This window comes from Microtus ochrogaster, unplaced genomic scaffold, assembly GCF_000317375.1.
Source record: "Microtus ochrogaster isolate Prairie Vole_2 unplaced genomic scaffold, MicOch1.0 UNK45, whole genome shotgun sequence".
Classification (NCBI taxonomy): domain Eukaryota; kingdom Metazoa; phylum Chordata; class Mammalia; order Rodentia; family Cricetidae; genus Microtus; species Microtus ochrogaster.
Genome location: NW_004949143.1, coordinates 126,246 through 153,207, shown reverse-complemented (window position 1 = coordinate 153,207; position 26,962 = coordinate 126,246). Strand labels below are relative to the sequence as shown.

The 26,962-nt window shown below is 43.1% G+C and overlaps 1 protein-coding gene across 1 annotated transcript; it reads left to right on the top strand.

Moving 5' to 3' along the window:
- The first annotated feature begins 72 nt into the window (after positions 1–72).
- Nsdhl (NAD(P) dependent steroid dehydrogenase-like) lies at positions 73–26,962 on the top strand. The gene is made up of 9 exons (XM_005369164.3): positions 73–262; positions 2,913–2,956; positions 4,638–4,738; positions 9,076–9,234; positions 13,812–13,958; positions 18,103–18,231; positions 19,717–19,859; positions 24,580–24,682; positions 25,514–26,962. The coding sequence occupies exons 3-9, from the start codon at positions 4,682–4,684 to the stop codon at positions 25,844–25,846; spliced, it is 1,071 nt and encodes a 356-aa protein (XP_005369221.1). The 5' UTR covers positions 73–262; positions 2,913–2,956; positions 4,638–4,681; the 3' UTR covers positions 25,847–26,962.

The following is a 26,962-nucleotide window of genomic DNA, read 5'->3' as shown; positions in this document are numbered from 1 at the left end:
GGTGGCGCTAACCTGGCAAGGCCCGCCCCAAGGTTAAAGGGCAGTGCAGCGGCGACAAGGACTGGCCTCATTGGGCAAAATCACGCTGCGAGCGTCAATTGGCTGCGTCGGAGCCGAACGCAGCCAATCAACATGGTGAAGGAAGCTCGGCTGATCGTGGGCTCATACCTCTCCCTAGAAAAGGGTGACTGGTATTGGGTTGAAGTCCGCTGGTTGCAGGTTGCTAGCAAGCTGAAGTCGACCGCAAGAGTGTTTAAACCGGGTAAGAGTTGTGGCCTTGTCCTTGGAGGCCACTGCGTGTGGGCGACAGAGCTGGGCGGGAGTGCGGAAGGATGGGTGGGACGTTCTAAAACCTGAGTTAGGGATTCAGCATCAGAGGGGCCCGGAAATATTTGGAATAACGCGTTGGAGGGGTGACTGAATGGGGCAGCTGAGGCCTGGAAAGGGGAGTGGGCATGCCGAGCGTTGTGTCAGCGGTGCACGGGGCTGGGGCTCAGAAACTGAATCTGGGCGAGGCTCTGTGAATTTAGCTCTACAAAAACCACTTTAGCTCTCAGGATGATGATCTGGGGACTTTGTGGCTCTAGAAAAGTTATCAAAATGTGCCCCGATAGCTGTGCAGACATTCAAGCCACATGGGAAGGAGCATTGCTGAATGCGACTCTCTTGAAAGCAAAGTTGCAGGAATTTTGGAAATGTTGGCTTGCATAGGGAATAAAAAGGAATGTGTGCAAGGGGGTGGAGTTCCCTGGAACTACGCCGGGACTAATGGAGATCCAGTGTTGGCTACAGCAGTGTGCCTCAGCTGGCACAGCTGCTTCCCCTCAAGGCATAGAATGTTTAGGGACTTTGAGAACATGACATCGGTCTCTCAAACTGAGAAAGGCCAGATACTTTCTCAGTAGTAGTAATGTAGGCCCTTTGCCCTGTTTCCTTGGTGCCATGACCCGGATTCAGAAATTTTGTGTCATATTTGCCTCCTCTGTTCCCTCCAGCAGCAATCCCCCATGTCCAGCCCCTGGGTTCTCTCAGGTCTGTCCTTCCCGTAACCTTAGCCCTTCCTTAGCAGTACGAACTGGAGTTCTCACCAAAGCATGCGAAGCCTGGCATGCAACTCCTCCCATCATACCCAGTGCTGGTTTTGTGGCCGATACACTCTCCTGCATTGACCATACACAGTGTCATGAACTTTTTAAAACATATGATATTTAAGTAATTCTTTGAGAATTTTTGTCACATATGTGTATATGTAGCTCAGGCTGTCCTGGAACTCGCTCTGTGAACCAGGCTGGCCAAACTCACAGAGATCCGCCTGCCTCTGCCTCCTGAGTGCTGGGATTAAAGGTGTGCTCCTTTGTGCCCAGCTTGGCAATATATTTCGATCATATCACTGTCTACTCCTTCCAGAGCCATGCACCTCCCACCCTGAACTTTCGCTTCACCTGGCCCTGCATCTCTCCTCCCCACTCCAGTTCTTCGGCCCTTGTCGCCTTCTCATTAAAGTAAGCGACTTACTCATTTTGTATACGAGCCCCTCATCTTGCTCTATTTTTTATGGTAGCACTTGTCACCTCATAAGCCACTGTAAATTGAACATTCTTTTTTTTTATTTTTTTCAAGACAGGGTTTCTCTGTAGCTTTTGGTTCCTGTCCTGGAACTAGCTCTGTAGACCAGGCTGGCCTCAAACTCACAGAGATCCGCCTGTCTCTGCCTCCCGAGTGCTGGGATTAAAGGCGTGCGCCACCACCGCCCGGCTAAATTGAACATTTTTGTTCACTGCTGGCACTCTAGTACCTGGAGCAGGGAGGAATATGTGTTAGGTATTCAATGAAACTTAAGTCTATCAGCAAGTTGGTAAGTAGTTTCTTAATTTCCCATAATTTACCTATATACCCCTCTACCAACATACACACATGCTCCACCAGGTTAATTTGCTGTGACTAGCTCTGGTCAGATCAGTCCCCTGCTTATAAACTTCAGTTTAAAGAATAAAGCCCACCGAAGCCTCCTGCAGTTTTACCCCTGCTGACCTTCTTGACTTCGTGTCCCTCTTTGCAAAAAGTGATTCTTAAATATTCCTTAGAAGTCCCTGTATTGAGGACTTGGTCCCCACCCATGGTGCTATTGGAAGGTAGTGGAACCTATACAAAATGGGATCTGCTGGGAAACTGTTAGGGCATTAGGGTCATGGCCTGGAAGTCTCTTGCTTCCTGACTGCTAAAAGGTGAACAGTCTCTCGTTTCTTCTGTCAGGTTACTTCATGTGACCAATCAGCCTACGTTGGTTCTGTCCGCTTGTCCTCCTAAGGACCCAAACACAGCTTTGTCATTCTTTGAAGCTTTTTGTTTTCCACACAAGTTGATGATTTCTTTGAAGGCATGAACTGTGTTTTCACTGGTTTCTACCTAACAGTGGCTGGTGTTTGAAAATTTGTGACACTCGGTCCTGTGGGCTCCTTTGAGCCCCATAGCAATCTGAGGTAGGCAGGAAAGATGACTCTTTCCCAGATGCAGCCCCGAAAACAACAGCAACAGGTAATTTACCAGATGGTGCTTGAACCCAGGAGGAGAGCATTGAGAACAGATAGTGAGGAAGTAGAAGCAGGGGTCACAGGGAGCAGTTGTGACCTTGGCCCGAAAAGGAGCAGTAGAAGCTCGGCTTGGATGTGGTGAGGGACTGCTGGGTGGCCCGTTGCAAATTTAAAGCTGGGTGCCTTCTGTGACCGAAAAGTAATCAAGCGACATGAGGAAGTGAGGGACATGTGGCCTGTGAAAAGACAGAGTCCAGTTGGATGGCTCACCTGAGACCTCTGGAAGCAAATGCCCTCCTAAGCACTTTCACCCTGTGCCATGTCTTTGAATTCTGTAGGGAGAGGCCTTACTTCTTCTTCTTCTTTTTTTTTTTTTTACAGGACCTCTGCTTTGCAGTATTTTCTCAAGATAACGTATCCATTGGGTGAGTAAGTGTTAGCATTGCGGGAGTCCTTGTCTTCCTATTGCATCATCAGACCTGGTCCTGTACAGGGTGCTAAGCCTGAGGGGAGTGATGATGAGGCCTAACTATGTCTGAGGCTTGGGTGCCCACTAACTCCACTGATCGATTTGTGCCCTGATCTTGCAACTCAGGCAGCTTCTGTCTTACTTATGTAGAGCCATGTGAGCCATGTCTGTTTGAGGTACGTAGATGTCAGGTCCCGATAAGTGTGCAATAAAGAGAGGGATGGGGTAAGCACAGAGCTACAGGTTGGCTATCCATCGTCATTAGATGTATGCACAGAGACCCAGGAGAAGGCAAGTTCTAAAATACACTGAACTGATGCATTAGTTACTTTTCTTGTTGCTATGAGAAAATACCTGGGGAAAAGCAACCTATGGAAGGCAGAGGTTTAGTATGGTATGAGAATACAGTCCATCATGATGAGGCAGTCATGATGTCAGGAGTGTAAGGTGGCAGGTCATGTTGCATCTGCAGTCAGGAAGCAGAGAGGAACAGATGCTGATGCTCAATTCACTTTCTTTTTTAAATTAAAAAGAATTAAGATTTTTAAATTTTATTTTACGTGTATAAGCATTGTGTGTGTGTGTGTGCACCACATGTATACCTAGTGCTAACAGAGGACAGAATAGGGTGTCAGATCCCAACGCACTAGGACAGTTGTAAGCCACCATGTGGGTGCTGGGAACCAAGCACAGTTCTTCCCCAAGAGCAGCTGGTACTCTTGACCACTGAGCCACATCTCTGTTGCTTTTACATTTTTATTTAGTCCAGGATCCCAGTCCACAGATAGTGCCACCCACATTCAGTGTAGGTCTTCGCACCTCAGCTCAACTTCTCTAGAAATGTCCTCACAGGCAGGCCAGAAGTCTTCCTAGAGAGGGTTCTAAATCTTGTCAGTTTGACAAAATTAATAATGACAACTAATAACTTCCATTATGAGTTTGTAAAACCTCTCTGTAAATGACCCATCAAACATTGAGGGTTGTAATAATCCATTTCAAGGATATTTGGGTCTTTGATATGCCCACAAAATCAGTACAGTCCTAAAATCAAGTCCTCTGGGGAAATATGATGGCACCCACCATTTGAAAGTGTGGAAATTGGATTGGAGCCATCTCAAGACCCAGTCAGTGCTGACTGCCTGACATTTCTTTCCCCATTGGCATTCTCTGCATCTTCTTTCATAGACAGACTGTTATTTCTGGTACATTTTGCCATTTACACATATTGCATCAACAAATACCTTGTGTTTGCAAGTTGATATTGTGGGTGAAAGAAGAGGGGAGTGTATGATGAGGCCTTCACCTGAGCAGCACTTTTCTGTTTGGTAGCATCATCGTATTTGGTTACTCTTGTCTACCATTGTGAAATGCTTGGTCACCACCATTCTCCAACCACAGCCCAAAGATTTTTGGTTTGAGTAGTGAAGGAGTCATATTTATCTGCTTTCCTGTCCTGCCTTTAATCCAGTGCTCTGTAAATTTCAGGGCCTACCATACCCCGAGAGAGCAGACTCTAGCACAGGGTACTTTGACCAGTGGGTATAGCTATGGCTCAGCTATTTATGAACACTCGTGATAATAGCTGGAGATGCTTTGCTTCACTTACTATTAATGTCTTTCTCTAATTATGTCTTTAGGAAGAAGAGTTGATTTTGCAAACAAGACTATAGTTTGAGCCATAATGGAACAAGCAGTTGGTGAATCAAAAGAGACACATTCGACAAAAGACATTTCCAAAGTAAGTACTTTAAAAAAGTAGGGGAGGCCAGGCTGTGGTGGTAATTCTTTACATAGGCCAGGTCTTCAAGCTTATAGTGATATACTTCACTCCTGATACATCACACTTCTTTCCTTTTCTTTTTTTTTTCTTTCCTTCATTTAGACCAGACTGTCCTTGAACTCCCAGAGATCCATCTGCCTCTGCCTCCCAAGTGCTGGGACTAAAGGTGTGTGCCACCACCTGGTTCTTGAACCTTCTTTAATGCTTTGGAATGAGCTCTTTTTTTCCATGGAGTGACTTTCAAAGAAATAAATGTCTAAATATAAGCTACTAAGGAAGAATACTTTTGTCTTATATGTTTATTCTAGGTAGGACTGCTATGAAAAAAAAATACATTATCCTGTTGAAGAAAAAGTAAAACCAGAAATATTGGAGAAAACCCAAGGGCCCCAGCCATGCTCTTGAGATTATATTACAGTTGAATTAAATTATTTTGTGGTGCTAGAAATGAAACATAGCCTAACAGATATGCTCCATCACTGAGCTATACACCCACCCAAGTCCATTCCTCTCCTATTCCTAACACTATCATCTCCAAGAGGCTTATTTATCCATTTGGTCCATTCTCAGTACTTGTTTCCCATCTGAAAGTTCATTTTTATCAGTATTTATTCTCTTTTTTTGTCTGCTATGGTCACAAAAAAGTTATTGATTATTTCACATGGCCTCCTCACATAGCCTTATACATAGGATTAAAGACCTTTGCATGTTTGACATCTCTGAACAGAGGCAAGTTTGATTTCCATCATTATAAAAATCTATTGACTAGCTGTTGGCTCAGTTGTCCCAGGAATAATATTAGTGTAATATATCAGTATAAGGAGGGAATCCATGTCATCCTGTTCACGAATAGATTTACTGATTAATCACATTTAAAATCTAGAAATGAGAGCTAGGTATGATGACATATACCTTTAATCCCAGGATTTGGGAGGCAGAAGCAGATAGATCTCTATAGGTTCAAGGCCAGCCTGGTCTACATAAGGAATTCCAGGACAGCCAGGGATACTTAGAGAGACCCTGTTTCAACAAATAAATAAATGCTTAAATATGTAAACAAATACAAAATTATAAGGGTTTGTTAAAAGAGAGAGAGTGTGTGTGTGTGTGTATTATATATAATATATGCCTATACTTGTGTGGTTCATGCACAGATGTTGTAAGGAAGTAGCTTGTTTGTTTCCTGGCCACCCAGACTCCTGAAAAAAATCACACAGAAACTGTATTAATTAAATCACTGCTTGGCCTATTAGCTTTAACTTTTTTTTCCTAGACAGGGTTTCTCTGTAGCTTTAGAGCCTGTCCTGGAACTCACTCTGTAGACTAGGTTGGCCTCGAACTCACAGAGATCCACCTGCCTCTGCTTCCCGAGTGCTAGGATTAAAGGTGTGCACCACCACTGCCCAGCTAGCTTTAACTTCTTATTGGCTAGCTTTTACATCTTAATTTAACTCATTTCCATTAATCTGTGCATCACCACAAATTGTCGTGGCCTTCCAGCAAAGTTCCAGAGTGTCTGTCTCTAGTGGCGGCTCCATGGCTTCTCCCTTGACTCTGCCTTCCCTCTCCTAGCACTCAGTTTAATTTTCCCTGCCTAACTCTGTTGTACTGTATCAGGCCAAGCCAGTTTCTTTATTAACCAATGGTATTCACAGCATACAGAGGGGAATCACACATCACACAGAGATCCGCCTGCCTCTGCCTCCCTAGTGCTGGGATTAAAGGCGTGCGCCACCACTGCCCTGCTGACACGGGGTATCTTTATTGCTCTCCGCCTATTTCTTTTAGACAGTCTATTGCCATAATAATTATTTTTCTATTGCTGTGATAAAATGCCACGACATAGGCAACTCATCGAATAAAGGGTTTATTTGGGTGTATGATTCCAGAGAGAGAAGGGTCTATCACCACCATGGCAGTAGGCAGACGTGGTAGCTGGAGCAACAAACTGAACACTCACATTTTGAACTGTAAGCATGAAGCCAAGAGAGAGTTCTGGGAATGACAGGAGACTGAAAGTTTAAAGCCCACCCCTCGTGACATATTTTCAGAAAGGCCATATTTCATAAGTCTGTCCACACAGCATCACCAACTGGGAACAAGATATTCAAATGCCAAGATTATGGGGGACATTCTTACTCAAACTACTGTACTCTGTAAACTAGAAGGTTGTCGTTTTGCCTAATATGGCTGGTCAGCAAGTTCTCCGAATCCACCTGTCCCTTAAATCTGGGGTTGCAGGCATGTACAGCCATGCCTGACTTTTCACATTGGTGCTGGGGATTTGAACTTACCATATCTTTGCATAGCAAACCCTCTTACCAACTAAGCCATCTCCCCAGTCCCTAAATTGACTTTTTGTAAAACAGTTGGACTCTGAGCCTTATGTGATCTCTGAACCTAGAGGTGCTAGAGAGCATCAGCAGGGAGCTCTGAGGACTGGCCAGAAAAATCAGAGTGGTTCTAAGTGCATACAATATGCCTGTGAAACTGAGGTAGAAAGAGATGGAAGGGAAAGATTGCCAGAGAGGCAGTTGCTGGGCAGTGATGAGGCTGATCATGTCTACAGATGTGAGAGCCATTTTAGAATGGACATCCACAGTAAGAGAGAGAAATCTGTAGATGGTACCTGGCCCTGAGAAGTCCTTAATATGTCACATAGCTTTTTTATGTCAGTGTTTAAGGTACAAGAGGGAAGGTTAAGAGCAACTGATGTTCTTCCAGATCCAGGTTCATTTCCCAGTATCCATATATTGGCTGACAACCACCTGTAACTCCAGTTCAGAGGATTTGACGCCCTTGTGGCCTTCACAGGCACTGTTTGCATACAATGCACAAGCATACATGCAAGTAGTATATACCCATACTTGTAAAATAAAGATAAATCATTTTAAGATTATTTAAAAGAGGGGAGGTTGGTTGCTTTATTTTATAATAAGTAACAGAGTTCTTTTTGATCTTGACTATTCACATAGCCAACACTGACTGACTCCATACAAGCTAAGAAAATTGGGTCTGTCATCTTAGGGAAGCCCAGGTACAGCTTAGGGACAGTGGTAGTGTGGTGGGTAATCTTCATTGTTAAGAGAACTAAATTTGTAGATGCCTAGAAGACAAGCCTCTGAGGATGTCTGTGAGGTTGTTTCCAGATATGTGTAACTGATGAGGGAAGACCTGCCCTAAATGTGCTGACAGCATCCAATGTGCTAGAATCCCAGACTCAGTGAAAAGGTGATAGGAAAAAGTCAGCTAAGCGCCAGTGTGTGTGTGTGTGTGTGTGTGTGTGTGTGTGTTTGTCTGTGTGTGTCTGTGTGTCTGTGTCTGTACCTTCCTCTCTTCTGACCAGAAATGCAGTATGGCCACCTGCCTCTCCTGCTATCATGTCTTATCACCATGATGGCATGTATCCATCCCTTAAACCATGAGCCAAAATAAATCCTTCTTTCCTTAAGCTGCATCTGACAGATATTTTCTTACAGCAGTGAGAAAAGGTTACTGATAAGGTCTCCAGATTATTGAGCAGATGCCAGCGAACATTTGCATTGATATCCTGGAGTTCTAATACTTATACACCTACAGGTGGTATGCTATTCTTCCATTACCCCACTTCCCAGAGTCTGAATTTAGCCAAGAAATTGGATGCACTGGTGAAGCTGGAATCTAAATACCACATCCCAACGCTGAGTCATCCATTCCTCTGAGTTCCGAGAAGGCACGGCAAAGCCCTGGGTCTGAGTGATAAATGGCTCCCTGGTTCTACATGGAGATCCTAGTAGCGTAGCACTTAATACATGGGCTGAGGCCAGAAGGGGTTAAGTGGTCAACCCAGAGCCACAAGATCACCCTCCTTATGGGCATGGAGGCAGAGAAAATCACTGTCCTTTGAGTTTGGAAACAGATGCTTTCATTAGAAACTCTGAAATGGCTAGATTTTTTTTCTGGCAAGGGATTACCAGTCAGGAACAAGAAGGCACAGCCTTTGGCTTTTTGCTTGTTTAGATTGTCTGGTGTGATCATAGGACTTTTAATTCCCTTCCACTAAATATAAGGTGGGGATTATGTCGTCAAATCTACCAGTCTAGCCGAGAGTCATTTGTTTTCTCTCTCCTTGTTAAACCCAGGAGAACAGGTGACACTGTTGATCAAACACAGCTATACTAAGCTTTTCCCTGAGCTCAGGCAGTTTCAGACAGACAGATGTATATGCCATTGCAATGGCTCCTGGCACGTAAGTCTGACCTTTATCATGTTAGTCTTCACACTTCTGGTCTTCTTGCCATTTCCTCTTTCCCCAGGCCAAGAAGTGCACGGTGATTGGAGGCTCTGGGTTCCTGGGGCAGCACATGGTGGAGCAGTTGCTGGCACGAGGCTATGCTGTCAATGTATTCGATATCCGCCAAGGGTTTGATAACCCCCAGGTGCAGTTCTTTATAGGTGATCTCTGCAGCCAACAGGTAAGGGACCCACTCTGCTTCACTAATCTCCTGTAGGACCCCCCCAAAGGCAAAACCAGGTGCTCAAAGGGCAAGAAAACTATAGTTTAAATATATATATATTTCAGCAGTCATTCGCCATTATTGACTTCCAGAACATGTTCGCTTCCAAAGGAAATCTTGTACCTGTTCACTTCCCACTCTCATCCCAGCCCTGCTCATTCACTTCAGTTGTTCCATTTTCTCTGTTCTGCAAAGTTCATAGGTGGCCAGATTTTTTGAATATTTGTAGGTTTTGCAAAGTGTAGTAAGAGCTGCAGACTGCTTCCTGCCTCCCAGCTCTTGGCCACTGGCTAGCTTTACCCAAAATAATTACGCGGAAACTGTATTCTTTTAAACACTGCTTGGCCCATTAGCTCTAACCTCTTAGTGGCTAATTCTCACATCTTGATTAACCCATTTCTAATAATCTATGTAGCACCACGAGGTGGTGGCTTACCAGGAAGGATCTTAACCTGTGTCCATCTTAGAGAGGAGAGCTATAGCATCTGCCTAAGGCATTTGCCTCATTGCCTTCTTCCCAGCATTCTGTTCTGTCTACTCCACCCACCTAATTTTCTGCCCTATTAAAAGGCCAAGGCAGTCTCTTTATTAACCAATGAAAGTAACACATAGACAGATGACCCTCCTACATCAACAAAGTTGCTCAGCAAAGTTGTTGGGTCTGTTTATGGCAGCCATCCATAATCATTTCTTCTCCTTCACAAATGACTTCCACAATGGTTTCAGCTCCTTGCTGATGATGGCCGCATCAGCATTTCTGGTACTCTTGTTGAATTGGATGCTTAAGAAGATAGCCTTGCTGGTTTTGTCTCTTCTCCTTTGCAGTTAATGCTCTACTCCTCTACTCCCATTGTAATTCCCTAGCCCAGACATGTCCTCCCCAATAAGTACCTTCTCTCCATGGCAGACATGGCATGTTGGGCACTGTTTTACCTCTTCCTGGTCCTGCTCTCTACCACTGCAGCAGGAGCAGCTGTGGCCATTTCTACTGTCCCTGTCTTTACTGTTTCACCAGCTTTGGCTCCATAGCCCCTTTGTTGTCCTGCATAATTTTCATCTGCCTGCACCATTCTCTTCAAGTCACATGTCATCCAGGGTTCTCCAGAGAGACAGTCCCCGGTGGGCGAGAGGGGCTGTGCACAGGGCAAGAAGGTGAGAACGACTGACATTGAGTTCAAAGAAGAAGTTTGTGTGGTTGTTAGTGGGACAGGCAGGAACCTTGGGGAGAACTGACACAGTGTCCTGATGAGAACCCCCGCCTCTCAGAGAAACCTGCTTTGTTCTTAGGGTTTCTTCACCAAGAGTTTGAAGGATATTGTCCTTTTGTCTGAGCAAATTCTCCTTCAGGTTGTAGCCCCAGCACTCTAAGAGCCTGCCCACACCTGTATCTGATTCTCTAGTCACACTCAGCATCTCCGGTGCAGGCAGAGACTGGGGACAAGGTGCACTGGACCAGAGCAGGCATTTGTCAGACAAATGGGATAAAGGGTCAGAGGAGTAAGGCAAAGCTCCAACAGTGGGTTCTGAATTCTGAGCTAAGGAGAGAAAGGTGGACATGATGCAGGTAAGAACATGGCAGGGGAACATTTAAAAATAATCCTTTTGCCTCAGCCTCCCAGTGCTGTCAGCCGCAGGACCCCCTTTCAATGCACTCTATTTAGGTCCTGGTTCTGCCTTCCAAGCAACCAGATGTTTGGTTTTGGTTTTAGTTGATTTGGTTTGTTGTTGTGTTATTTTTTTTAACATGGATCCTAGGGCTCCAACTCAGACCCTTATACTTGCTGCCATCCTCTCAGTGTGTCCATCTCCCTGCCCCCAGTTACTTTGAAGTCAATCTTCAACATATCTATCAGTCCATGTGTAAACATTTCAGTTTTTATCTAAAACATAAAACTCATTTTTATGGAAAGCATTACATAATTGTCAATCTCAGAGACACCATTAATAATAATATAATGGTCCTTAATGTCAGTCATTCATTAACTACTTCATAAGACATCTATATTTGTTTTTTCAAATAAAGAGTTAAACACAGTTGAGACTATTTGATTTCTAAGTTCCCAAGATGCTGTAATATGTGTGTTGACTTAGTGGTGCTTAGCTTGTTCATCATTGAACAGCATTTCCTAGAGTCTAGATGTTGCTAATTGCATCTTCAGGGCATCAGCATGTCTCTGCCACCTGCTGTTTCCTGTGAACTGGTACACTGTCCAGTGAGGCAGGCACTGGGCATATATGCCCATCTAGCACTTCAGTTAAGACAAGTCTGCACTGAAAGACACTTTAAAATACAAGTTGAGTTTCGAAGACTGAGTACAAAACCAATAAATACCTTAATAGTTTTACACTGATTATGTCTATTGCTATAAAATTTAGGCTTTGATAGGATGTGTATTTTGAGACAGGGTCTTGCTTTGTAGTCTAGGCTGGCTTGGAACTTATTACTATGTTGAGCATACTGGCTTCCTATTCACACCAATCCTTCTGCTTCCAGCTCCCAAATGCTGGGATTGCACATATGAGGCACCACATCTAATTTCATTTATTTCTATAGAACTAAAGACTTGGTGTGGTTCAGGTCCCCCCATCCTGGTGCATCATGGCTACAAACCCCTATGCATGTATACACACACATGAGAGAGAAGAGAGAAAGAATAGATATAGCAGAGATATAAATATTCATCCACATTTCCTAGTTCACAGTTCCTTCTCTAATGCAGGCTATAGGAACTACAATTCATCTTCCTAAAGATGAGTCTTATGTGCTTTTCCCCACCCAGTGTCAGAAGGGATCCATCTCCATATCTAGGAGGAAGGAATGCTACACAGAGCAGCCAAGAAGAATCTGACCTGCCAGACCTTGCTGGGCTTCCGTTTCACTTTCCTTATTTCTATGCTTCAGTTTTGCTTATGTCATGAGACTGGAGGCTAGTGCACAGGTGGGTGGGGAAGCCCCATACCACTCATTTACACCTCATCCTGTGCATCTCTTTACCGGTACCCTTTGTACTTCCTGTATAGCAGGTCAGTAAATGTGCTTACCTGAATTCTGTTAGCCACTTGCACAAGTTAGACAAAACCATAAAGGGAATCTGGAAATGGCCAAAACTATTAAGTGAATATAATCGTGAATGAACAAACAAATGCAAATTGAGCAAAAGTCAATAAATTAACCTCCTTGTTCCTGTGAAATATTACAGGAAAGCAAAACTCAGGGGATTGCTCCAGATTAACGGAAATGAAAAGGACTCAAGGTTCACATATGAGTGGTCCGCATTTGGACCCTAAACCCCCAAATAAAAACACGTATAAAGGATATTGTCAGAATGGTTAGGAAGGCTTAAATATGGAGTAACAAACTTAAGAGTAGCTAGGAGATAAGGAGATAGCTTAGTGAGTAAAAGCACTTGCTATTAAAGCAAGAGTTCAAATCTCCCGAGCACACAAACGATCCCAAGCTATGCAAGGTCATGCAAGCCTATGAGCCAAGTATTAGAGAAGTGGAGATGGGTAAATTTCAGGAGCTTGTTGGCTAGTCAGCCTACTGAAACTACAAGGTGTCTTTTAAAATGTGAGAACTGGAGACAGACAGATCTCGTGAGTTTGAGGGCAGCCTGATCTACATAGTAAGTTCCAGGCCAGCCAGACTGATTACATAGTGAGACCCTGTCTCAAAAAGGGAGGGGGGAGATATCCTACATTGTCTTCTGGTATCCACACATGTATGCGCACACACACACACAACAATATAAAATTTAATTTTGAAAAGAATATCCTATGTGTTGGAGTGTGCCTACTGTTCATCATTTGATAGTTGTTTGGGCCTAGAAGGTGACTCCTTACTCTCAAATGGTTTCCCAGAACTATTAAGTTTGTGTATAGTGACAAAGGATTTTATGGCATCTAGTGATTTTTCTTTCTTCTGGTGATAACCATGAATTTGGAGATTTGGCACAATGGTGGCATTTTGTCATTCTGTTCATTTAGCCCCTCAGATCTTTTTTGCTCGAATTAATCAATTATTCTCTATTCTCCACTTTCACTAACCACTCTTATTCTGACTGCTGAGCAAATAGCCTCCTCATTGGCCAGTAGGAGTCTCTGTGTGCTGATTCTTAAGTCTTTGAAGTCTCCAGCAGGCTTGGAGAGCCTCTTTACTTCACAATATGAAAAGGCCTTCCTGGTTCGTTTAGTGTGTTTACGCCCAGATCTGCAGCCGCCTATTTGTCTTACAAGGTTCCTTCTAGTAAGTGAAACTGAGTCACTGTATGCCTCTTCCAGTCACTGCGGTGTCTGACTTCTCATACTCCCTTTTTATTCTGGACAAGGTAATTAAAGGGGCAATTCAAAGAAAACATGGTTTTATCCCACATACTCCTGTGTAGTTTGAGTCTTTTACAAAGCATATGTTTCTGTGTTGCTTACAGAATTATAAAAATCCAAAAGGCCTACAGGCCACAGATGACCGAGAACGTGAGAAGGCTGTTGACCTGCCCTAAGCTGGAATGATTCTTTTGTCTTGTGTGCTTTTCCAGGACCTGTACCCAGCTCTGAAAGGTGTAAGCACAGTTTTCCACTGTGCGTCACCCCCACCATCCGGTAACAACAAGGAACTCTTTTATAGAGTGAATTTCATTGGCACCAAGAATGTCATTGAAACCTGCAAAGAGGCTGGGGTTCAGGTAAGGGAAATGCTGTGGTGACTAGTATCTGGAACATGGGCTTGCTTTCTCAGAGGGAGGGGAGGTGGAGTTGTTCCCTTTAACCCTCTTCCTGGGCTCATCCAGGGTTGCCTCTTTCATGTTAAGAAGATACTAAAAATTAAGCCCTGGGCGCCAGTTGATGTCACAGAGGGCCAACCAGTTGAGGTTATACTCTTCCAATACAGATAGACCATCTGAGTGTTCAGATAGGCTAAGGCTTATTCATTTTTGCTTCAAGAGATATGAAATTTTGATGTTGCTTGTTTTCTCTGTTGAAACAACGTGTACATAGTGTTTTCAATATACTTTGTAACCACTGTAACCCTTTTGCAAGTATGCATTCGGTGATGTTAGCTATATTCACTTCATTATCTGTTATCACTGTCTTCTCTATCCATGCAGTCTTCTGCCCCTCCCTGGCTCCTGGCAGCCACTATTCTCCACTTCTGTCTCTTACTAAAAGTGCATTCAAACAGGTTTTATCCTTTCGTGGTATGCTTATTGTACTTACCACAATGTCTGTAAGGTTTATCTACATTGTAGTACATCAGAATTTCCTTCATTTTTCAAGACTAATACTCCCCATTTATGGATGGAGAGACTGAGGAAGACCTCCACCATAGACCTCTGACCTCCGTACATACACACACTTCCATGCACATGAAAGAGAATAAATAGCCATCAGTAGACGTTTGTGTTGCTTTTGCCTTTGGGCTGCTATGAATTATACTTCCGTGAACAGAGACTACAAATGCCTGCCTCAGTCCTCACTTTTGATTCTTTTGGGTAGCTACCCAGAGGTGGGATTCCTGGATCATAAGTTAATTTTGTGCTGAACCCTTTAAACAATTCCTCACATTGTTTATCAAACTGCTTTTATTTAAAGGGGGGGCACTACTGCTTTTACATGATAGAATCCCTATGCTCACTTAGGCCGAAAAGCATACAAATTTTGGCCTTGTATCAGCTTACAACAGTGTTAGAGATCTGTGAAACTGAGAAAAGTGTACAGAGAGTAGGGGCTCTTCTTCCATTTATCTTCCTGGGGACCTTTGGCCAGTTCCCAGTAATCAATGGGTCCAATATGAGTAGGTGAGAAGGGAGCTCTTCTGTATTCCCATCAGTTAAAATTCCCATTGGCTGATCATATTACATCTGTAAGCAGGAAGTAGAGAGAAATGAATGACAGTATTCAATTAACTTCCTGTTCAGGACCTCAGCCCATGATCCCATTCAGGGCAGATTTCCTTCCATAAGCTAAACCCCTCAGGCATGCCCAGCTGTGTACTTTCTAGGTGATTCCAAACCCATCAGAACCAACTGTCATACTCAGTTATGTTTGTACTTGACAAGAGCTTTGCCCTACTGTATTTGTCACCTACTTTTCTTTTCCTTAGGTAGCCAGGGGCTAATCAAAGTCTCCGGTAGTAAATAAAAGAGGTGGGATTCAAAGCAGGCCCTCTGCTGCCACGTTCCAGACTCTCCACTCCAGGATCTGTATGTAGCTGGAGTTCTGTGAAGCCCCCGCTGCTGTGAAATGGAAGGCACAGAACAATACAGTGGGCATAGTGCTTACTACTAGCATGACTGAAGCCACCTATGCCCCTTCCTCATTGCCACTGCCCCTTCTTCGCCCATGTGGGACAGTGGTTCTAAACCTGCACTTGTTATTCCTATTAGTTCCATGCACTAACAGCATGTTGTAGAACTTTGGAGCACTAATTATCATGTCATGCTGTACATGTCTTTCTGAAACTTTATGCATTTTGAGAAATATATATATATATAGTTTGTCCTCTAAGGGGGTAGATAGCTTAGTGTGTAAGGCCGAAGAGAAACTGATTTCCAACACCAAAACCAAAATTCTTTAATGCATTTTATCTCAAATATTTAAAGTGTTACTTTGCATATTTAAATCTAATTAACCAGGAATCTATGATATATGCAACAGGATCAAGATCAATTTTTTTTCAAATAATTAGTTCAGCATGCTGATGGCTTAATCCAAACTTTGTGCACATATATCCTGCCTGCATCATCCTTTGAGCATCCTGTTCTGCCTGAATTTGTTCCCAGGTTTTCTGTCTACTGCACTGACCTCTGTCTGATCTCATGGGTATAAGCTCTACCTTAGCATACATATCAGTATCTGACCAACTTCTTCGAAGATCCCTTAGCTACTCTGAGCCTTTTGTTCAAGTTTTCCCCTCCACTGTAGAATCAGCTTGTCAGGTTCCTTGATGAAGCTGCCTGGGATTGTTACTGCAGTTGCATTTATGTTCTGGGTAATTTAAAAAAGATCTGATGTCTTTCTAACATTGACTGTTCCTATTTATGATGAAACATCCCCCAATCTGTAATGCCACTCAGTGGTAATTGTACTGTACTTCACAGAGGTTTTATACTTATTCCTGTGAACCCCATCATTTGTTAATCACCAACTTATACTACATTTTCAGTTACTGTTAATGTTTAGGAATACAGCAAATTTTCATAGATAGGTATAGAAATAGATAGATTTATAGTGGTTTTAGGGGGTTTTGTTTGGTATTTATTTGTGTGTGTGTCTGTGTGTGTTTGTGTGTGTGTGTGTGTGTGTGTACAGAACTTTCAGAGGCCAAACCACCTTGGAACTGGAGTTACAGGTGGTTGTGAGTCATATAATATAGGTGCTGAGAACCCACCTCGGGTTTTCTTCAAGAGCACTAAACACTCTTAACCACTAAGCCATCTCTCCAGCTTCTAATTTCCTTATATTGATTTTGAATTCAGCTAGTTTGCTGAACTCTTAATATTTTCTGTAGGCTTACCCACTCCATGTAGGCATTGTATATTCTTTATTCAAAAGTTTTTTTCTTCGTTTTACATACCAACAACAGTTCTCCCTCCCTTACCATCCCCCCCCACCCAATCACCTATCCACTCCTCAGAAAGGGTAAGGCTTCCCATAGGGAGTCAACTATGGAGGGATGCCTTGCTTAGCCTCAATACAGCGGGGAGAGGTTTGGTCCTGTCTCAACTTGATATGTATTGTATCTTTTTATTTCTATCATCTACTATGACAGTAGTTCTCAACACGTGGGCCACAACCCCTTTGGGAATCAAGTAACTGAAAGATGTAGAAATGCGATATACAGGATATCTAATATAGGACATATATGACATATTAGATATCCTGTATATCATGTTTACGTTACAATTAGTAATAGTAGCAAAATTAAAATTATGAAGTAGCAATGAAATAATTTTATGGTTGTGGTCACCACATGAGGAACTGTATATTAAAGGGTCACAGCATTAGGAAGGTTGAGAAACACTGGACCAATGAGATTAGTTTGGTGTCTTGTTTTTTTAAAACATTATAAATTGGTGTTTGTAGCTAGGATTTATAATTTAGGAATTTATAATTTAGGAATTTATAATTTAGGAATTTATAATTTAGGAATTTATAATTTAGGAATTATAAATTGGTGACTGTAGCTAGGATTTATAGAATGATATAGAATAAAAGCAGTAAAAAATATAACTAACAGAACCAATGATGTCAGTATCAGATGAACTGCTCTTAACCAGAACGATGCAATCTAGGGACCTGCAAAAGAGAACATCCTCCTTCAAGATATAGCCTGCCTGCCTGCCTGCCTGCCTTTTATACTGCTGCTGTGAATTGAACCTTACACATGCCAGGTGCTTGTCTCTACTAGCAAAGCATGCCTTAAGTTATATGCATATGCATATGCTTGTGTTTACATGGCAAGATTGGTATCAGAGTATCCAGTGGAATTTTGCAGGCAGAAATTTCCCTACTGGTTGGTAGTCCATCCTTCCCTCCATGGAGGCGCTCTCCCATAGAGATCTATCATGAATAGTGTTAGTTTTGTTTTCTCCCTTAGATATGATAGGATGGGAAAAATGAGATCCATTACTTTTAAATTGTAATACCATAATGTGTCTAAAGTCCCTATGGCTACAAAGGTTTTCTTAGAAGACTTAAAAAGAAAATGTACTCCAGCAAGTAACTCAGAAGTGCCTTGTGGATGGGGCTCGCTCATATATGACACTTAGGCAATTGGAATAGCAAAACTTCCTGACTTTTGTTTTCCTTTAAATGTTTCTCTGCCAGAAACTGATTTTAACCAGCAGTGCTAGTGTCGTCTTTGAGGGTACGGACATAAAAAATGGAACTGAGGACCTCCCTTATGCCATGAAGCCCATTGACTACTACACAGAGACCAAGATCTTGCAGGAGAAAGTATGTACTTCAAAGCCAATTAAATGAACAGATATCTCAAGTGTCTCCATTCATAAGAAAAAAATGTCTGTGAATATGGAAAAGTTAGTATTTTTGAGACCCAAGTACCCAACATGAAATGTAAATTCATTTGCAGAATTTGAGGACAGAATGATATACTGTGGCCAAATACTATTCTCAATATTTTCTGGGGACTACTTCCTTTAACCTCCAAAAATATCTAATACGACAGGCACTTTTACCAGATGACAGGAAAATACACTGATTAAAGAGGGTGTAATTGTGGGCTGAGCACTGAGGTTGCCTGGACACTAGAAACCCTATACTACAGGCTGGGACAGCCCTGGGCCCTTACAGTTACTTGGGCAGCTATGGACTTGTTTCCTAGGCCTTTCCAGCACATTACACACTGAGGCTTGCTCTCCAGGCCAGTACTTTGAAACTGAAGCTCACTTCCATCTCAGAACAGGACACAGTCACATGGAGGCCACAACAGAGCCTGTTCTCACCTAGTTAAGAAGTCCTATGCCCAGGCTATGCCCTCCTGTTCTATGGAGCTAGGCTTACGGGAGACCAAAGCCTACCATGGGCTTCCAGATAATACTAGTTAGCTCAGAGGCCCTGTACACTGTCACCTAAGGTGCTAGGCTTCCAGCCCACAGCTCAGTTGGCTCATGATCTCCAGATGGAAGCCTGAGCTCAAGCCATTAATATGTCAGTGGTGTGAACTCAACTAGAAGTCAGAAAAACTGAAGGAGACTCCAGCAGTAACTTACCTTGTTTTCAAGATCAACATCACCCGAAACCCTCTTCATAATAAGTCTTCTTTGGGATTTGTCTAGCAACTTTTCAAACATAGAGATAACCATGTCAGAGGCCGCCTGAAGGCTTGGCCATTCCCCTCAGCACCACAAACACTTAGCAGCATTTGAGGGGAGTGGGATCAGGAAGCTGTGATTGCCATATACTCGATTGAAAACTAGCTTAAAGTGGCTAGGACTATAATCTTTATATGTATGTGTCCTTGTGCTCTGTTGGCCAAGCTAACTCCCGAGCTATCTGTCTGTTGTTGCGCAGACTGTTACATGGTGAAGAGTATGTTTGAAGCCTTGTACACACCACTGAATTCAGGAGCTCTTTTGGCTTGGTAGTAGCCTTGCTGGAGGCTCAAGTCTACCTCATTAACTAAAACTCTCAGGCCTTTTCCATAAATTGAAGCCAAGATACACCTTCTGGCTGCATGTGTGTATGGCCATTGAACCTGACCTGAGCTTTCTGATTTCATCCTAGCAGATATTAGCCAGTTTTCTCCTTCACCGTTGATTTTTCAGAATTATAATGTGAGATGTTGTGCCAAAGACAGACAACTACCCAGTGGCCTGCACATACACCGAGTATGTCATTCATCTGTCTCCACATACAGTAAGGTACCATCTTAGCCAGGAGAAGTCTTACATTGCCCCTTTCTCTCTTGATTTCTTTCAGGCAGTACTGGATGCCAACGACCCTGAGAAGAATTTCTTAACCACAGCCATTCGTCCTCACGGCATTTTTGGCCCAAGGGACCCCCAATTAGTCCCCATCCTAATTGATGCGGCTAGAAAGGGCAAAATGAAATTCATGATTGGGTAAGGCAGCTTCTACTGGTCATTCTGTTCCCTTCAGACTGTGAGCACACGTGCAGCACACGCAGATAATAATTGAGAGTGCCAGAAGCATCGTGTAATAGTCGGAGTCTGTTCAGGCTTCAGTAACAAAAAGCTATAGTTTAGATAACTTCACAAACGAGTAACTCACAGCTCACAGATCTGGAGACTGAAAAGTATTGTTGGTTGATTTTTTACTCTTTGTTCTTTGCTCTTTGATGGGCCCATCACCATCTCCCAGATAATCACGCCAGAGACTATGGATGCCCAGCCTTAGCTTAACTTGTTTCTAGCTAGCTTTTCTTAACTAAGTATCCCATCTACCTTTGCCTCTGGGCTTTTTCTCTTTCTTTCTTTCTTTCTTTTTTTTTCTGAGACAGGGTTTCTCTGTAGCTTTTTTTGGAGTCTGTCCTGGAACTAGCTCTTGTAGACCAGACTGGCCTCAAACTCACAGAGATCCGCCTGCCTCTGCATCCCGAGTGCTGGGATTAAAGGCGTGCGCTACCACCGCCCAGTGGGCTTTTTCTTTTTCTTCTCAATATCCTACTTTCACTCTTTTTTTTTTTTTTTTTGGTTTTTCGAGTCAGGGTTTCTCTGTGGTGTGGTTTTGGAGCCTGTCCTGGAACTAGCTCTTGTAGACCAGGCTGGTCTCGAACTCACAGAGATCCGCCTGCCTCTGCATCCCGAGTGCTGGGATTAAAGGCGTGCGCTACCACCGCCCAGTGGGCTTTTTCTTTTTCTTCTCAATATCCTACTTTCACTCTTTTTTTTTTTTTTTTTTTTTTTTGGTTTTTCGAGACAGGGTTTCTCTGTGGTGTGGTTTTGGAGCCTGTCCTGGAACTAGCTCTTGTAGACCAGGCTGGTCTCGAACTCACAGAGATCCGCCTGCCTCTGCCTTCCGAGTGCTGGGATTAAAGGCGTGCGCCACCACCGCCCGGCCCTACTTTCACTCTTACTCCATGGCTGACTGTGTAGCTGGATGGTTGGTCCGTGGTGTCCTCCTCTCCTTCTCTGGCTCCTAGATCTCCCTTTTTCTCCTTCTGTTTATTCTCTCTATCTACCAGCCCCACCTATCCTTCATGCTGTCTTGTTCTTGGCCGTTCAGTTCCTGTGTTTTAGACAGGCAAATAATCACAGCTTCACAGAGTTAAACAAATGGAGCATAAAAGAATGCAACACATCTTTGCATCATTAAACAAATGTTCCACAACAGAGGAGTCCAAGATCGGCTATCAGCAAAATTGGTGTCTGCTAAGCATCTAATCCTCTTACCTGCTGTGTATTTTTATGTGACCCAAGGGGCAAATAGGCTCTCTCAAGCCTCTTTTATAAGGGCATTGATCCCATTCATGAGAGCAGGGCTCTAACAAGAATATTGAGGAACACAAACATTCAGAAACAGTTCTTTTTTTTCTAGATTGAATTATTTATTTATTTATAAAAAGAAAACAAACTTTTTACATCATATACCAATCCAAGTTCCCACTCCCTCCCCTCCTCCCATTCCCTCCACTTACCTCCTTCCCAAGCCACCCCATCCACTCCTCAGAGAGAGTAAGGCACATGGCTTTGGGAAAAGTCCAAGGCCCTCCCTACTATATCTAGACTGAGCAAGGTATCCATCCAAAAAGAATGGGTTCCCAAAAGGCCAGTACAAGCAGTAAGGATAAATCCTGGTGCCACTGCCAGTGGCCCTCAGTCTGCCGAAGCCATGCAACTGTCAAGGGCATTCAGAGGGACGAGTTTGGTCCTATGCTTGTTCCTTCCCAATCCAGCTGGAGTTGATGAGCTCCCATTAGCTCAGCTAGACTGTTTCAGTGGGTGTACCTATCATGGTCTTGACTTCCTTGCTCATATTCTCATTCCTTCCACTCTTCAACTGGACTTTGGGAGCTCAGTCTAGTGCTCCAGTGTGGGTCTCTGCCTCTGTCTCCATCAGTTGCTGGATGAAGATTCTATGGTAATGTTTAAGATATTCATCAGTGTGACTACAGGACAAGTCAAGATCAGGCACCCTTTCCTCTATTACTTAGGGTCTTAGCTGGGGTCACCCTTGTGGATTCCTGGGAATTTCTCTAGAGCCAAGTGTCTTGCTAACCACATACTGGATGCCTAAATCAAGCTATCTCTTTCCTTGCTCTCTTCTCTGTCCTTCCTCCATCTCAACCATCCTGTTCCCTCAAGTTCTCCTCCTCTTCCCCTTCCTTCCTCTCTTCTCCCCTTGTTTCCATACTCCCAATTTTGTTAGGCGATCTTGTCTATTTCGACTTTGCAGGTGGATCTATATGTTTTTCTTAAGGTTCACCTTGTTACATAGCTTCTCTAGGATCATGAACTATAGGCTCTATATCCTTTATTTATAGCTAACTTATGAGTGAGTACATACCATATTCATCTTTTTGGGTCTGGATTACCTCACTCAGGATAGTGTTTTCTAGTTCAATCCATTTGCATGCAAAATTCAAGATGTCATTGGTTTGTTTTGTTTTTTTTTACCGCTGAGTAGTACTCTAATGTGTAAATGTGCTACATTTTCTTTATCCATTCTTTGGTTGAGGGGCATCTAGGTTGTTTCCAGGTTCTGGCTATTACAAATAATGTTGCTATGAACATAGTTAAACAAATGTCTTTGTAGAATAATTGAACATCTTCTGGGTATATGCTCAAGAGTGGTAGGTTGATTCCCAATTTCCTGAGAAACCCCCACACTGATTTCCAAAGTGGTTATACAAGTTTGCATTCCCACCAGCAGTGGAGGAGTGTTCCCCTTGCTCCACATCCTCTCCAGCATAGGCTATCATTGGTGGTTTTGATCTTAGCCATTCTGACAGGTGCAAAAAGGAATCTCAGCATTGTTTTGATTTGCATTTCCCTGATGCCTAAGAATGGTGAACATTTCCTGAAGTGTCTTTTAACCATTTAAGATTCTTCTGTTGATAATTCTCTGTTTAGTTCTATACCCTATTTTTAATTGGATTATTTGGTAGTTTGATATCTAATTTCTTAAGTTCTTTATATATTTTGGAGATCAGTCCTTTGTCTGATGTGGGGTTGGTGAAGATCTTTTCCCATTCAGTAGGCTGCCTTTTGTTTTATTGACTGTGTCCTTTGCTTTACAGAAGCTTCTCGGTTTCAGGAGGTTCCATTTATTTATTTTTGCTCTCAGTGTTTGTGCTACTGGGGTTAAATTTAGGAAGTGGTCTCCTGTGCCCATGCACTGAAGGCTACTTCCCACTTTCTCTTCTATCAGGTTCAGTGTGGTCGGATTCATATTGAGGTCTTTAATCCATTTGGACTATAGTTTTGTACATAGTGATAGATATGGATCTAATTTCATTCACGTGTTGACATTCAGTTATGCCAGCACCATTTGTTGAAGATACTTTCTTTTTCCCATTATTTTAGCTCCTTTGTCAAAAATCAGGTGTTCATAGGTGTGTGGATTAATATCTGGGTCTTCGATTAGATTCCATTAGTCAACCACTCTGTTTTTATTCCAAGACCAAGCTGTTTTCATTACTGTAGCTCTGTAGTAGAGTTTGAAGTCAGGGATGGTGATGACTCTGGAAGTTCCTTTATTTACAGGATTGTTTTGGATAGCCTGGGTTTTTTGTTTTTCCATATGAATTTGATTATTGTCTGTTGAAATAAGAGCGGTGGGGTCCCCGGCACCCGGCCGCCCACATGGCTAGCTTATGCCCCGAAATAATTACACGGAAACTGTATTCTTTTAAACACTGCCTGGCCAATTAGTTTCGGTTTCTCATTGGCTAGCTCTTACATATTAATCTAACCCATTTCTATTAATCTGTGTAGCCCATGAGCTGGCTTACCAGGAATGATCTTAACCTGCGTCTCTTCTCTGACTCAGCTTCTTTCTCCCAGCATTCTGTTCTGTTTACTCCTCCACCTGTGTTTTAACCTATGAGGCCAAGCAGTTTATTACTTAACCAATGACCTTCCTCCATCAATTGTCCTCTCAAGGTCTGTGAAGAATTGTGTTGGGATTTTGATGGGGATTGCATTGAATCTATAGATTGCTTTTGGTAGGATTGCCATTTTTATTATGTTGATCCTACTTATCCAAGAACATGGGAGATCTTTCCATTTTCTGGTATCTTCTTCAGTTTCTTTCTTCAAAGACTTAAAGTTCTTGTTAAATAGGTCTTTGACTTCTTTGGTTAGTGTTACCCCAGGATATTTTGTTATTTGTGGCTATTGTGAAGGGCGATTTCTCCAAAGTACTGGGATTCAAGGCATGAACCCCTCACTGCACCTGGTGCCTTTTACATTTCTTTTTTCTTCTTTATCCCTGTGTGTTGTTTTCCTGTACTTATTAAATCTCACTGATGTTCTGATCTAAGGCTTTGAGGGATTACAGAGGCAGTGAGAGAAAACTGGAAGACCATTGGCCTGGTGTATCCTTGGAAAGTGTTCAAGGTCTGTACCTCAAATCAAAGGTCAAGAAGACACACTGGTACTGGTCATGCCGGGGCATGCAAGACACCACAGTCTCCCATTCATTGGTTGATCCTTCAATATCTCACTGCCCCAAAGGTCCTGGTCATTCTGCATAGTCATATTTCATTACCTGTTGCAATCACACAAGTGTGCCAGAGACAGGCACTGATAAGAAAGAAGTGGGTTAGTCTCTCAAATGTCTTTGTGGGGCACAGCTGAAATATTTCTTATCTACCTCCAGAAATGGGGAGAACCTGGTGGACTTCACCTTCGTGGAGAATGTGGTTCATGGACATATCTTGGCAGCCGAGCACCTCTCCCAAGATGTAGCTCTGGGTGGGAAGGTAAGGCACTTGCTTCTCCCAGCACCTTAGGACCCACTGCGAAGTTCTACATCAGTGAAGCATCATTACTTTGGACAGCCAAAATCCAGGACTTAAAGGCTTTGTTCTCTAGAGTCCCATGTTCACTCGAAGCCTGGTCACATCTGTGTTAGGCAGATACTTGTCACTTTTCTTCTCAGATTTCAGATTTCCATCCTCCCTCACCACCCACACATGACTAATATTGTTCAGACCTGACACTCCTGCACTCCTAGCAAGTGATCTGCATATAGTCATTCAGAAGTCATCAGAGTTGAGAGGACCTACTCTGTTACCCCACCTTGCCTGTTATTTCTCAGGCTCACTATCTTCCTTGTTTTTCACTCTTATCTCTGAGTGCTCTTTTCTCCCCTATGAACATTTTCTATTTTCCCACTTATAACAAACAATATGTCTGAAAGATTGAATATTGGCCATTTGTTACATGCAGATGTAAAACTGAGTTTTACCATGGCAATAATTACCAATTGTAACTTCCTGAGTGCAAGCTAAACTTCACTTTTAGTCCTGGCTTCTTTGTGGATTTTGTTATCACCTTCACTCTCTGCCCTTCTACATGGCCCATTCTGAGAGTCTGAGACAGACTGTGATACATTGCAGCTAGGCATGTAAGACCTGATAACGCACATGGTGCCTTGCCAGAGAGACAGGACAGGCAGGACAGTGTGCCTCTGCTTTCCCACAGTAACAGTTGCAAGTGGAGCCAGCAGCTAGCTGAGCTTAGAGACCCATGTGTGGCCTGCTCACCCCAGCAGCTGTGCAGGGCTCTCTAATTTCATGTTCCTTTACCAGGCATTTCACATTACCAACGATGAACCAATTCCTTTCTGGACGTTCCTGTCCCGCATTCTGACAGGCCTCAATTATGAGGCCCCCAAGTACCATATCCCCTACTGGGTGGCCTACTACCTTGCTTTCCTGCTATCTCTGCTGGTGCTGGTGGTCAGTCCTCTCATCCAAATCAAGCCGACTTTTACACCAATGCGGGTGGCGTTGGCTGGCACATTCCACTACTACAGTTGTGAGAAAGCCAAAAAGCTCATTGGATACCGGCCACTGGTCACCATGAATGACGCCGTGGAAAGGACTGTGCAGAGTTTCCACCACCTGCGGAAGAACAAGTGATGTGCCCCAGAGCCCTCCCCAATAAACTTTTCCTCTCTGTTCTGATGAGCCAATATCCTTAATTGAGTTTCTTCTGAGCTATGTGCCCCTTGCTGGTGACAAGAGCAGATGTCTCTTCCAGGGTAGCATTGGACTTCCTAAAGCAGGCAGATGCATGATCTGTTTTGGTCTTTCTCTCTCCCTCCCCCTGAGTATACCAACATAAAGTGAAAACCACAAGACTTTGATCGAGGTCTTAAAAACTGAAGCAAAACCAGAATTGTTGACACAGAGTAAGACTTAGACATACATTTCATATGTTCCTAGTAGAATAGTTAGAAGTGTTGATGACTGTAACCCCAGCCACCAATCCCTAAGAATAAATCCATTCCTGGTTCCCTGCTGTCTTGCATGATGTCAGGGTTTCTTTCAAAAATGAGTGCAATGTCTGCCTGCCTTGTTTTACCATAAAACATCTCTCTATCCACAGAAACTGTTGGCAGTCTTTAGTTGTCAGTGCGATGTGTACATTGTGTGCTATGTTAGTTGGTCAGCTCCTAAAAACATGGTTGGTAATAAGCTGGAGAGAGTGGCCTTCTTCATCTCCAGGATGTTTTGAGTAGAAACTGTACTGATAGTTCATTTGTATTTTAATAAATAAAACTTGCCTGAAGATCAGAGAGTGAAACAGCCGCACTGGTCAGCCTTACAGACCAGGCAGTGGTGACACACACCTTTAATCCCAGTAGTCACACTAGTTTACCATAGAAACCGGGCACTAATGGTGCATGTCCTTAATCCCAGTCCTAGAGAGGATTATAAGAGGGGAGGAGACAGCTCTCAGACACAGTCTCATTCTGAGATTCCTGGAGGCAGGATCGCCATTTCAGACTGAGGTTAAAGTAAGAGCCAGTAGCTGGCTGTTTTGTTTTTCTGGCCTTCTGACAAGCTTTATTTATTAAAATACAACTGAAATATCACTACAAGAAACTCCTTCATGAGATGTTGCAGAATGGCCTACAGACATCGTTGTAGCTCACCTCACAGAACATATTAGGCCATTCATCTTCCAAAGAGTATAGCCCATCTAATACAGTGTGTTTTTGTTCTCTGAACTCATTAAAATGTATTCCTGAA

Excerpts from the sequence above, each read along its gene's own strand:
- Nsdhl (XM_005369164.3), top strand. The coding sequence starts at position 4,682 with ATGGAACAAGCAGTTGGTGAATCAAAAGAGACACATTCGACAAAAGAC. Across the intron at positions 4,739-9,075 it reads CGACAAAAGACATTTCCAAA|GCCAAGAAGTGCACGGTGAT; the intron begins GTAAGTACTTTA and ends CTCTTTCCCCAG. Across the intron at positions 19,860-24,579 it reads AAAATGAAATTCATGATTGG|AAATGGGGAGAACCTGGTGG; the intron begins GTAAGGCAGCTT and ends ATCTACCTCCAG.